The sequence below is a fragment of the Odocoileus virginianus genome, chromosome 8, assembly GCF_023699985.2.
Source record: "Odocoileus virginianus isolate 20LAN1187 ecotype Illinois chromosome 8, Ovbor_1.2, whole genome shotgun sequence".
Lineage (NCBI taxonomy): Eukaryota > Metazoa > Chordata > Mammalia > Artiodactyla > Cervidae > Odocoileus > Odocoileus virginianus.
The window spans coordinates 54,718,583-54,731,045 of NC_069681.1; the positions used below are offsets into that span (position 1 = coordinate 54,718,583).

The following is a 12,463-nucleotide window of genomic DNA, read 5'->3' on the forward strand; positions in this document are numbered from 1 at the left end:
GTGTCCAGGAAAAATATGCCAATCATAACATAATTCGCTGCAAATAAAAATGAGATCTTACAAATTGTTTTAGAAATCTGTCATTCCTATGGTGCAAATAATCCCAGACATAATGAAGCGGACTTGATAAAATCAGAAGCCCTTTTCTCTTCACTCTGTATCTACTCTATTTTTACAGCAGCTTTTGGTTTAATTTAATACATTATTGTAGAAGAAAGGGTCCATTAAACAGCTACAGAAAAGTGAGAATTATGCCCCTTTTAGGTTTTTTTTTTTTTTTGAAGTGAAGCATTCAACAGTAGAGTCCTTTAAAAATGATATTCAAATGATTTTTAATTACTACAAAGGCATTGAGATGTTAATACACTTTCTATAAAAGAGAGGGCTACTATTCTCCTCATCCTTTCCTGCCACGAATTTCAACTCTAAGAAAATTATTTCTTTTGATCCACTCTGATAGCATGTAATAAGAGAACAATAAAACATATGGCTCAATTACCACCACTTCTCATCAAGCATGAATTAATGAGTATCAAATTATTATTAATTGTTTTTTCTGGCTTCCTCTCCATAGGACAGAGATTACACATTGCTGTGTTTTGATAAGCATTTAGTGTTTAACACTTTGTGGACCAGTGTCTAAGAGGAACAGAAGCTTGAAATCATTATACGGAAGAATCATTCTTTACATTTAGCAACAGTTAGAAAATACATGATTATCTTTTTGATCTCCTTAGTCTGTCAGTTTTATATAACTGCCTTAAACTCCCTTAGAATCTCACCCTCTCTCAATGTTCCATATGCTTTCCTTTGAGAAGCAGTTCCTATATGCATATAAAATAGTTTATAAGTGCAATGTCTCAATTTTAATAATTCCACACAAGATTACTGACTTTTCAATTCCTTAAGAAAAAGCTCTTTAAAAATCAATGTTATGGCTTAAGAAGACAAAAGTTACAGAATACAATAAATTACGATCACTATACTTGACTGTATCAATGTCATTTATAGATGCCGCACAAGAGGATTCTGTGTAACTGACAGTTCATTTTATTTTTATAAGCCATCTGTAAATATAAAGTGCTATGTAGTAGGAATAGGTTTGGCATGCTAAGGAACATGTCTTTTAGTCCATTGCCATTATTTCTCATAGATCATTTACATATCCAGATTTTGAAAAGAAAGCATAACAAATTATAATATGTAAGCTATACATACCATATGATTTTTACCCATTACCAATAAATGCATGTCTTTGTATTTATAAAACATGTTCTATAAAACTTATATCTGTAATAAACTAAAGGATGACACCAACATTAAATTGTTTAGATATCCTATCTAGTTCCACATGCTTAACAAACACAGATTCAGGTATCATTCTAAAGATCAAACAAAAACTTGCTTTAGAATCTGAGAGTTTTGGAGCAGAAAGTGACCTCAGAAATTATTTTCTCCATTTCTCCTCATGTTACAGATAATAGCACCAAAATCTGAATAGTTTAAGTGATTTTCTGAGGTCTATACACCATTATACACTATCACCTTTCTGCCAGACTTTTATCTTTCTGCCAAAATTTCTATGAACATTTCTTTTGCACATAAGAAATGTACATATCTTGCTTGCTTGATAGTTTTGTCAAGATGTCAGTAACATCTGTAAATCCAAATCCCTAGGGAAACAGAAAATGAGAAATTGGCAATCCTAGTCTCTAATGGAAACCATGATGCACAACCTAATACTGAGCAGAGATGGACCTGGTCAAGGCTGACAATGCTCACTGCCATCAGAAACATCCTTCCTTTGATGCTGGTAACTAGACTACTTGAATTTTTTATCTCTAAATCTAACCAGATACCAGATGGTTCCTGTTATGTATGTGACCTTAGTATAAGCAATTATATTATTTATGCAATAGCAGAATTGTTATACAAAGAGCCAGTCATTGGTATAAAGCTTTTTTAGACTACATGTTCTTATAATAAAAATTTTAATTCCTCGATGAATCCTTTCCTCTTGATTTTCATGTGCCAGAATTACTGAATCCACTTGGCTGAAAAATGTAAAGAAAATAAGTTATATATACAAATTCAGTACAAAAATAAGCTTATAACCAAAGTTTTAAAAATAATTATTCATCTGTGTGGGTAGGGGTGGACTAAACAGTTTACTTTTACCATCTACTGCATTCATCACTGTGGCAAGGCTTTTGGTCATACTGTGAATATGAAGCACTGATGCCCCATATTCATATTTATGACACGTTTGAGAGTCATGTCTTGATAACTTCTATGTACTATAAAAGTGCACATAGATAGGGAGGAAGGCACAGAGACATCTGAGTGTTTCGGTAACCACATCTCCTAAACCATTTCATGGACTCTTGGGACTGAAAGTTTTAGAGCTGCTAAGATGCATAGCAAAGCCCCCTGATGTAATATTGATAAGGATCCCGATAAGTCTTCTCAATGAGGAAGAAAAAGGGATATAAGAATGGCTGGGGAAAGCAGAAAATAGAAAGCCAAGTATGAACATAATTAGCTTTGTTCTTGTCATCGATTCTGCAGCCTGATGGAATGTGGGTTTCTGAGTATTTTTCAGAGCATTTTCCAGATGTAGCCTTCAAGCACCTCATTAATATCACACATTTGTCATTAAATTCCATATTTTGGATCCCATATAACAACCGCAGATGTTCCTTTTCCATTCACCACCGGCAGGAAACCTTCCCTTTACACAGTGCTGTTGACCAGCTCCCCAGTATTTATCCTGCTTATTCCATCTACTGACTATTGAAGTAAAAACAAAATGTTGATACTGGCTTTAAAAACTAATCAAGCTTCATAGACTTTTATATTGTACTGTGCACATCTTTTAAATCAACTTTTATAACTTTCATGCTAAGCTTATTGAAAATATGAGTTAAAAATGCAGGCCCTTAATGTTTCTTCTCACATAATTTATTCTAATTAAGTGCCCAAATTATAGTAACATTGATCTTAAGCTGGAAAAAAAAAAAACTTAGATGCTATATTTAATATAGAATTGTATACCATTAACTTTAAATTTTCCATTTAAAATTAACATTAAAAGGCATTTAGTATAATAACAAAATTAAATTATAAAAGTACATTCCAGTGCAAATGTAAAAGGTCATTCACAGAAATGCACTTTAATTCTAACAATGAGCTGAGCAAAGAAGATAAATTTTTGTTTGCAAAAATTGGAAAATTTCCTACAATAAATGACCTATGCTTATTCGTATCTATGTCTGGTCTGATATCAGAATAAAATACAAATTTTGACTGATTAAATGAAATGCTACAATTGTATCTGCAACTGAATTTTTAATATAATTAATAAAATACTTTCCAGTTTTGAAATCTTTCAACAATATCTAAAGTTCATTAATGTTAGTGATAGTTTCTCACAGATCTCAACACTTACCTACAACTTTAGAGTAGCAAGATTCACAATGTATTGTCTGTCTGTAAATCCAAATACTGTCACCTGCTTGTAGGTTTTCCAAAGGTTGTTTGCATATTTCACACTAAAGGAAAGGTATGTATAAAGTTCATATTAGATATGAAGTTTAGATTCTTGGTTAACAGAATTAAAAAAAGAACCTTTTACTTTATTCCATATCATCCTTCATAGCAACACTCTGATAAAGCCTCAAGAGAACTGTGAGAGAAAATAAGAGTATATTTGTCTGATCCACACACCAAACTTTCCAAACAAATTCTCTCAAAAATCCCTCTACTATGGAGGTATGCATTTCAGGGCATACCTACTACTGAAGTTTCTACCTAACTCAAATATAATATAGAGTAGATAAACATTTTCAAAAATTGGTTATGCCAAAGACAAGATCACTGTTGGATATTGCAAACGAAAACACTAAGTGTATTTATTGTTTGCTTACTAATTGGAGAGCTACGCTGTCCAGATATAGTGTCATTGACAAAACAAACTTCTGACTCTGGACACAGTTTAGGGGGAAATTTGTTTCAAGCTATGCTGGTTAAAGAGGCAAGAAAGGCTTGACATCCACCTTAAACCCGGGCTCACTGGAGGAAGTCCACTGCCAACTGGCTGACTCTCAAGTTCATTGACGCAAATTGTCATAGATCAGTTAGACATGTTTAAGCCAGTTCAGGTAATTCTCTATAATTATGGCTATAGAGTAATCTGTCTTTTCTTAGGAGTGTGGGGATATTTTTATTCTCAGTAGTGTTTTATAATTAAATTGACAATAGAAATAAATCATCTAAAATATAGCAAATGGAAATTATTCCTGTTGACCAAAGGCAATAATCAGGAGAATTTTCTTCTTTAAAAAGTTTTGTGCATAATAATTTTAAATAAAGAGCCATAGACTAATTTTTGTTCCACTGAGTAAATTTGAATAACTTAAAGGAAATTTTCCTGTCCTATAATGAAATAATTATGAAATTTTCATGTCATACTTTATATAGAATTCTATATATGATGGCCTAAATTTTAATTTTGTTGTGTCAAAATGAGGCACTGAATTTTTTATTACTTTGTGTCATTGCCTGAAGCTAACTGAAAGAGAAGCAATCAAGTGTTGAAGTATTGGGCTGGCCAAAAAGTTCATAACATCTTATTGGAAAACCCAAATGGACTTTTTTGGCCAGCCTAATATTACATCTACTTGACTGAATCAGATAATTTGCATTAATCATAGAATCTATCAGCACTAGAAAGGACCCATAGATTCAGGCTGTGGTTCTCAAACTGGCTGCCTTTTAGATCTATCTAAGAAGGCTTTAAAAACACCAATGCCCAGAAATCATCTCTAAGATTCATGATGTAACTGGGCCTGGTCCCAAGCATTTTATTCTTCTCATCATCTCCCTGGACAATTATAATGTTCATCCAGGGTTGAGAAACCACTGGTCTAATCAGCTATGTCATTTTACAGATGAAGAAACTTAGGCTAAGCTAATTTAGGTGATTGTCCAAAGTCACATGGCCACAAGTAGTGTCAGTTAGAACTCAAACTCAGGTCTTCAGGTTCCTAGTTAAGTGCTCACCTAGTTATACCAATAACTATATTGTTGACCTACCTAAAACTTCTGTGAAAGTAAAAGAAATGGCATGTGAAGGCACAAATTGTGAAGCATTCTACTATGTACACTTTATTATTATTATTATTATTCTACTAAGCCATATTTAATTATAATTAATCATGCTCTCAAAGGCAGACTGAGTTTTAACTATTGTTAAGCCCATCAATCCTAATTTTAGGATGTAAGAAGCCAGTAACTTTCTTCTCAAAAGTTTCTTTTCCTTTTTGGATTTCATTATATATTTAATGCAATGTATGATTTATGAAAATGCTGCAAAAACTTTTCTAAAGAGAACAAGTGTTTATCTCTTTATAGATTTAAATCTGTAGAATAAGAGTTATCAACATGTCAGTAATCAACTAAGCCTAAAGTCAAGAGAGTAATTATAAATCTTGGAGTTTCAGGCTGAGAACTCGGAGAAATATTTAAACAGTTCATTATTAATGTGCATGACAGTGTTTCTGAAAGTTTTAACTTCATCTCATAAATTCCATTAGATAATTATTTTTATTCTAGTCATTATGCAATTTTGCATGAGAGTTAAATACAACAAACATAGGCATACCTTGAAGCAAGTCGAATGGCAGCAAATTTGTAATTCATCTAAAATCATCTTGGTTTCCGTGCCCAGGGGTTTTCTACAGTAAGTGCACATGTCTCTCTCAATGACAGACCTATAGAGATGTAAGCAATTAAAAATAAATTTGTCATCATGCAAAAGACAAATGTATTCCCCATAAAATCATATGGAAATAACATGTTAATTTTATTGATACTTTAGTAAATTGTGTAAAAATCAAGGAAAGTTGAGGACTTACTTATCCTAGTAATAGACTGGATTCTTCTAGTTGTTTCAGAATGATATCAAAGAATTAACATAAAAGGCAGTTTCAAATTATTAATTCATTAGTAATCAAAAGTGCATCTGCGCAGGGTAAAGATGTTCACAGTTTCCTAATTGAACTAGGTCATAAGTACCCCCTTGAAGCTAGAAGAGGGTTTTAAATTATTAATGTACATATATCATAGAAAAATTAGGTTGAAGATTAATATAAAAATTTAACTCTTAGACATTCAGTAGTACAAAAATAGAAATCCATTCAAGAATGTGTTGGTAAACTCACAAATGATGGATACCCTGGACTATAGGGTCCAGAATCATCAAAATGCTCCCTTGCTGATTTTCTTGGTGTCATTGCAAGACTCAGAATATTAGGGTGACTTTAGTGACAAAAATTCTTTTCTATTTACTTTGGAAAAATAACGTTCAATAATAAATAAGTGATCAGCAAGTTCTAAAGCCCTTGAGTCACATTAGAGCCTTAAGAAAGGGCTAATAACTATGTGATTCTTATTCTTTTGGAAGGTCTTAGATAGTCTTAAATAGCACCTTGGGCAGTGTTTACTAGTCTCAGGGTGTTAGCATAAAAGCCTGAAATTTCCAAAGTACTGGGGTAATGAAATAAAATAGCTAATACTTACAGTGCTAATATGCTTAACATGTGCAGCACATTTTCCATGCACTTTGCTTATATAAACCTGTCTATTCTTCATAACATCTCTGAGAAGCAGGTAACTCTTATTTTTATCTTTATTGTACACAAGAGGAAGCTGAGGCATAGAAGGGTAGGTCATGCAGCCAGTGAGTGGCGGAGGCAGGATGCGAATGAAGGCAGACGGCCACAGGGCCATGTGCTGCCTCTGGGCCTGCCCGTTGACTGGGCTCACTAGATGATAAGGAGCTGGTCATGGTCAGAAACCACGGTCAATCCTATCATCAGGACCAGGACTCGAAGCAGAGAGGAGGGAAAGTGGACAGGAGGAGGGGGTAAGAGAGGCTTCTCTCTCCACGGACTTCTCCAGACAAGAATCCTGGAGTGGGTAGCCATTCCCTTCTCTGGGGGATCTTCCTGAGGCAGGAATCGAACCCTGGTCTCCCACAGTGCAGGCGGATTCCCTACCGACTGAGTCCCTGGGGAAGCCCATACGTATGTACACACAGGTTTAAATTTCCCCTATTAGACTATAAGCTCTTCAAGAGCAGAAAGCAGGCACTCTCTAGCATCCTTGCATTCCAGAGACACTGAGAGAGGAGCTGGGAATATAAAGAAGAGCGAGAAGGTCTCCTTCAAGGAGAAGCTTTCTTTCCCCTGGGGTAGCCAGGTGACTGGATAATGGCCATGTATTACGGACGTGTGAAGAGTGAGGAGAGCACAGCCAGATGGACAACTCATCTCTGGGCTAAAGTAGGAAAGGCTTGTCAGCTTAAGTGCCAGGTGAGTTAAAGCTTGAAGGTGAAGGAGCTCTCAAAGTGAGCGGGGCAGAGGCGTGATGGAAGGGTTCTAAGCAGAGTGGACAGGACGTGCCAAGGTGAGACACGATGAGGGTGGCTGGAGTGGTGGATCTTTAGTCACTAATCAGCAGGACAAGGTTCTGAAGGCCCATAAATCCTGTGCAGAGGACTTCCGTCTTTATCCTATAAAGCGGCACTGACCACTTTATTGTGTGTGTGTGTGAGCTTAGACCACAGCACTTTTAGTGCATTTTCCAATACAATCATTATTATAAACTTAATATGCAGAAAATGATTTGAAACCACTTAAAGTGATGAAAGTACATATAACATGACTTAGAACTCAAATTTATTAAGAATTTAAATTGTGATCATAAATTGAAGCAATGTTTAGTTCCTGGGTACAATTAGGAAGAAAATACACTCAATTTAGTGTTTGTCCTAGTACTGGGTCTCTTAGCCATAAATTTTCATACTCTAATAATTTAATGTGTGTGCATGCTCAGTTGCTCAGTTGTATCTGACTCTTTGTGACCCCATGAACTGTAGCCCGCCAGGCTTATCTGTCCATGGGATTTTTCACACAAGAATACTGAAGTGGGTTGCCATTTCCTTCTCCAGGGGATCTTCTTGACTCAGAGATCAAACCCATGTCTCCTGTATCTCTTGCTTAGGCAGGCAGATATTTTTACCACTGAGCCACCTGGGAATCCCTTATTTTATATATAATAGTATATATATGTCAGTCCCAATCTCCCAATTTATCCCTTCCCTCCCTTATCCTTTGGTAAATTTGTTTTCTACATCTGTGACTCTATCTTTATTTTGTGGATAAGTTCGTTTGTACCCTTTCTGATTCCACATATGACGGACACCATAGATTTGTCTATGTCTGATTTACTTCACTCAGTTGATAATCTATAGGTACATCCATGTTGCTGCAGATGACATTATTTTGTTCTTTTTTATAACTGCATTAATGACTTGACTTTAAATGGGATTGACGTGATTAAATAAGAACTATGGGGAAACAGCTAATTTCTCAGAATAATCAACAGAAAATGTTACCTGACCAACTGGCTTTAATGGAGAATTGACTTTTGCTCTGGTGACTGAAAAAATTTCAAGGACCGCTTGGAGAACAAGAGTGAAATCCTTCATACAAAGAGCAATACTTTAGTGAAGGAAGTTTTCCTTCACTTAGGCTAACCATTAAAATATGCACCCACCAAACTCTGAAGTTGCTGATGTCCTTACTAAGATCATACTATTAGTTGAAGATCTTTTCAGAGTATTTTGAAAAATCTAATTCTGGTTTTTTAGGGTTTTTTTTGCTTATCTAGACAGTATTTGTGGTGCTCAGGTAGCCACATCAAAGAGCTATGACTTAAAGGCAAGACACTCAGAAGACCCTTGGTAATACAAGATCTCACAAAAGTGACCAAAAGAGGATATAATTTTGATGCCTGGTTCATCTATGTTTCCCTTAGCAAATGGGACATAGGTGTGGTTTTTTTTTTTCTGGAGTCATTTACTGAGTATCTGTGTGGTGCCAAGGACTGTGTTCCAAGCTGAGGCTGTGCATAAAAATATGTCCTGACCCTCAGTGAGCCTTGTTTCAGCACCAGCGATAGAGAAACACTGTCAACAGAATATCAGACATTTGCCTTACAGCTGGTTTCCAGTGGTTGGGTTGCAACATGAATTATTTATTTTCATTTTCTCTGCTGGAAGTCTGCAGACTTGTGTCACATGGGTGTCACCTATTTGCCCCACTGAGCATTACATGCTAAAAGAGAGTAATCAAGAGCAAAAGCCTGGGGTCAGTTTACTGGCACTAAACTGATGCTCACCCTAACCCTCCCTCCTGGGCACTGAGCCCATGCCTGGAGTGGGTCACAGAAAGTGCATCCACGCAGCTGTTTGTAAGATGAGCTGGCTCTAGAAGACCACAAGGAGAGAGGGCTGAGGACACGATCTAGGGATGCAGGGAAGCCTAGAGGCTAATAATGTGGTGGCAACGGGGACTCCAGGGATCATCTACAGCCGAGACACTCGCCTAGGAGATAGCTGGAAAACACAGAAAGCTCTCCTACAACAAAGTACATCAAAATCAGAGAATGACAGCCAGGAAGCCAAGGAACAAACTCCTGGGTGCAGAGGTGGTTGTACTTCTTCCACTCACACAATCAGCAGTAGAACAATCACTCTCAGGAGGGCCATCTCCAAGTTCAATGGACAATAAGAATGCTATATATATATACATATATATATAAAATATATGTAATACTTGTAATACTTTAGTATATATTTATAGATAGATACATATATAATACTTGTAATACTTTAGTATATAGTAGTATATATATTAAATACTTGTAATACTTTAGTGTATATATATAGTATATATATATATATATATATACATATACTTGTAATACTTGTAATACTTTGGTATTACAAGTATTTGGTAATACTTTGGTACAAGATATATAATACTTGTAATACTTTAGTATATAATAGTATATATATTAAATACTTGTAATACTTTAGTGTATATATATAGTATATATATATATATATACTTGTAATTTACTAGTATTTGGTAATACTTTGGTACAAGATATACAATACTTGTAACACTTTAGTATATAATAGCATATATATATAGTATATATATTAAATATTTGTAATACTTTAGTGTATATATATAGTATATATATATATATACTTATACTACTTGTAATACTTTGGTATATATATATACTAAAAATATATTAAATATATATTATAAGTAAGTACATATACACATATATAATAAAAGCATATTATTTATAAAAGTAAATACACACATATATATATATATCCCACAAGGCTCCTCAGTCCATGGATTTCTCCAGGCAAAAATTCTGGACTGGGTTACCATGCCCTCCTCCAAGGAATCTTCCTGACTCAGGGATCGAACCTGGAATTCCTGCATGGGCAGGCAGAGTCTTTACCGTCTGATCCACCAGGGAAGTCCAAGAATGCATATGTTTATTAATATACGTGTGGATATGGGTATATATATATACTTGTATGTAGGAAGTACAGATACACTTACCTATCTGAAGTTGAATAAACAGTTTGTATGTATTTTCCAGAGACAGTCTCCTGATATCCATCCTTGGGTGATTTGCTAGAAACAAGCACATATGGACATGTGAGAACTGGGCTATTTCCCTAGTGTTGAAGTATTGATATATATTAATACACCTATGTAGGCAAGGAAGCGCGCACACACACACACACACACTATTGTTATTCTTTGTGATGTTATATGTCAGGACAATGTACTAACTTGTTTTTTTTTAACCTGGAGAAGTATTGATATGCAAGTTACCTCCAAGGTGACATAAGTCGACATATCCACCAAAATAAAGAATGGAGCAAGGAGATCACAAGCACAAGTGTAAGCGAGAATAGTAGTTAGCCGTTTTTCATAAAATTTGTACTTGCACCTCCTTTATTTTTACTAAAAGAAAGGTCTCTGCTGTTCTAACATAAAGAATATACACAAAGCACGACTATACTCAGTGTAAGCAAATATAGACAGACATCATTCACATAGAGAAATACTTTTGAACCTTTAGGGGAAACTTTGGAAGCTTTTATTTTTACATGAAAACATCCAAGAATTGTTTAGAATACAGCAAAAAATATTGTAACTTTTGAAAGTCCTCTTTGTTCCCTTTCCGCTCCAGTTAGTAACTGTCATTCGCTCCTGGAGACAGATGAAGAATGCATTGCACTAACTGGCTGCCTGTAATTGCCTCCCCAGTATGCATGCTACCTGGGAACATATGAGGACCGGAAGCAATGTGTTCCTTTATTTCATACAGTGAGGGGTAACTCCACATGCCTCACCTGGGATTTTTTAATGAGAAATTTCTCTCTCCCTCCAAACAACCTACAGGCAGTTGCTGTCAGAAAGAGAAATTGCTTTATGGAACACAGAGCCCAGAGTGCTAAGTGAGTTTGTGCATACTGATGCATGACACATATATAGTCATTCCCATTTTATGGGTCAGAAAATTGAGACTTGAATTGAGACAGGAAATTGAAGTCAAGTGGCTTTGCTGAGGCCACGTGGTCAGTAAATGACAAACTCAGATTTGATTCTAAATCACTGTCGATTTTAGGGAGAATTGGATTAAGCAGGAAAATCAAGATTGAGGTTGCATTTCACAAGGAAATTTTTTCTTGGGTTTGAAAAATCCTTTTGACGGGGAAGGTTGCTCAAATCCTGACACACCTTGAATTTATGGCAGCTCCACCCCCACCCTGTACACTGCTCTCTGGTCTCTTTGAACTGGATGATGATCAACACGTATACAGCCTATAGTTTATCCATATCTGAATGCCCCACTGTTACCCTATGCCACAATTAGGCTAATTCTTTTTTATAGACTCCTGAAAAACTGAATAACTTGTGAATCCCTGACCTTGGTGGACATTTTCCTCGACATCCATCACATTAGGCAGCAGAGTTCCTGGGCCTGAGCATATTTACTAAAAAGTTATACCCCTTGTTTCAGATTAGAAGTGAGCAATAGAAACACTTAATTAAAGTGTGACTCCAAAATTAGCACAGGAATACTTGTGTGATTTTATAAGGTTCATTATGGGCATGTATGTTTATTTGACTACTTTCAAATAACTATCCTATGATGTATACGTGTGTTATATTAATATATTATTTAGTCTGTCCTATGACTTTGTATGATTATTTGACAACTACTTAAAAATATGACTTCCCTGTAGCTCAGACGGTAAAGAATCTGCCTGCAACACAGGAGATCTGGGTTTGATTCCTGAGTTGAGAAGATCCTCTGGAGAAGGGAATGGTGACCCACTCCAGTATTCTTGCCTGGAGAATCCTGTGGATAGAGGACCCTGGTAGGCTACAGTCCATGGGGTTGCAAAGAGTTGGACACGACCGAGCGACTAACACTACGACTACTGATAACGGAAAGATTATAAAGAATTATTAATATATATCTAGAACTCAGTACTCTCTTAAATGGTCTGCTA

At 35.6% G+C, this 12,463-nt stretch overlaps 1 protein-coding gene across 7 annotated transcripts in view; it reads right to left on the bottom strand.

The window, feature by feature from the left end:
* Positions 1-1,027: 1,027 nt before the first annotated feature.
* Positions 1,028-12,463, bottom strand: part of SCEL (sciellin) — a 119,184-nt gene continuing 107,748 nt past the window's right edge. For all 7 annotated transcript variants that reach the window (XM_070471538.1, XM_070471537.1, XM_070471535.1 and 4 more), the window contains 4 exons: positions 10,494-10,568; positions 5,663-5,771; positions 3,449-3,551; positions 1,028-2,054 (listed from right to left, as the gene is read on the bottom strand). In XM_070471538.1, coding sequence (XP_070327639.1) covers positions 2,038-2,054; positions 3,449-3,551; positions 5,663-5,771; positions 10,494-10,568 — 304 coding nt within the window. In that variant the 3' untranslated portion in view covers positions 1,028-2,037. The remainder of the gene's footprint in view (positions 2,055-3,448; positions 3,552-5,662; positions 5,772-10,493; positions 10,569-12,463) is intronic.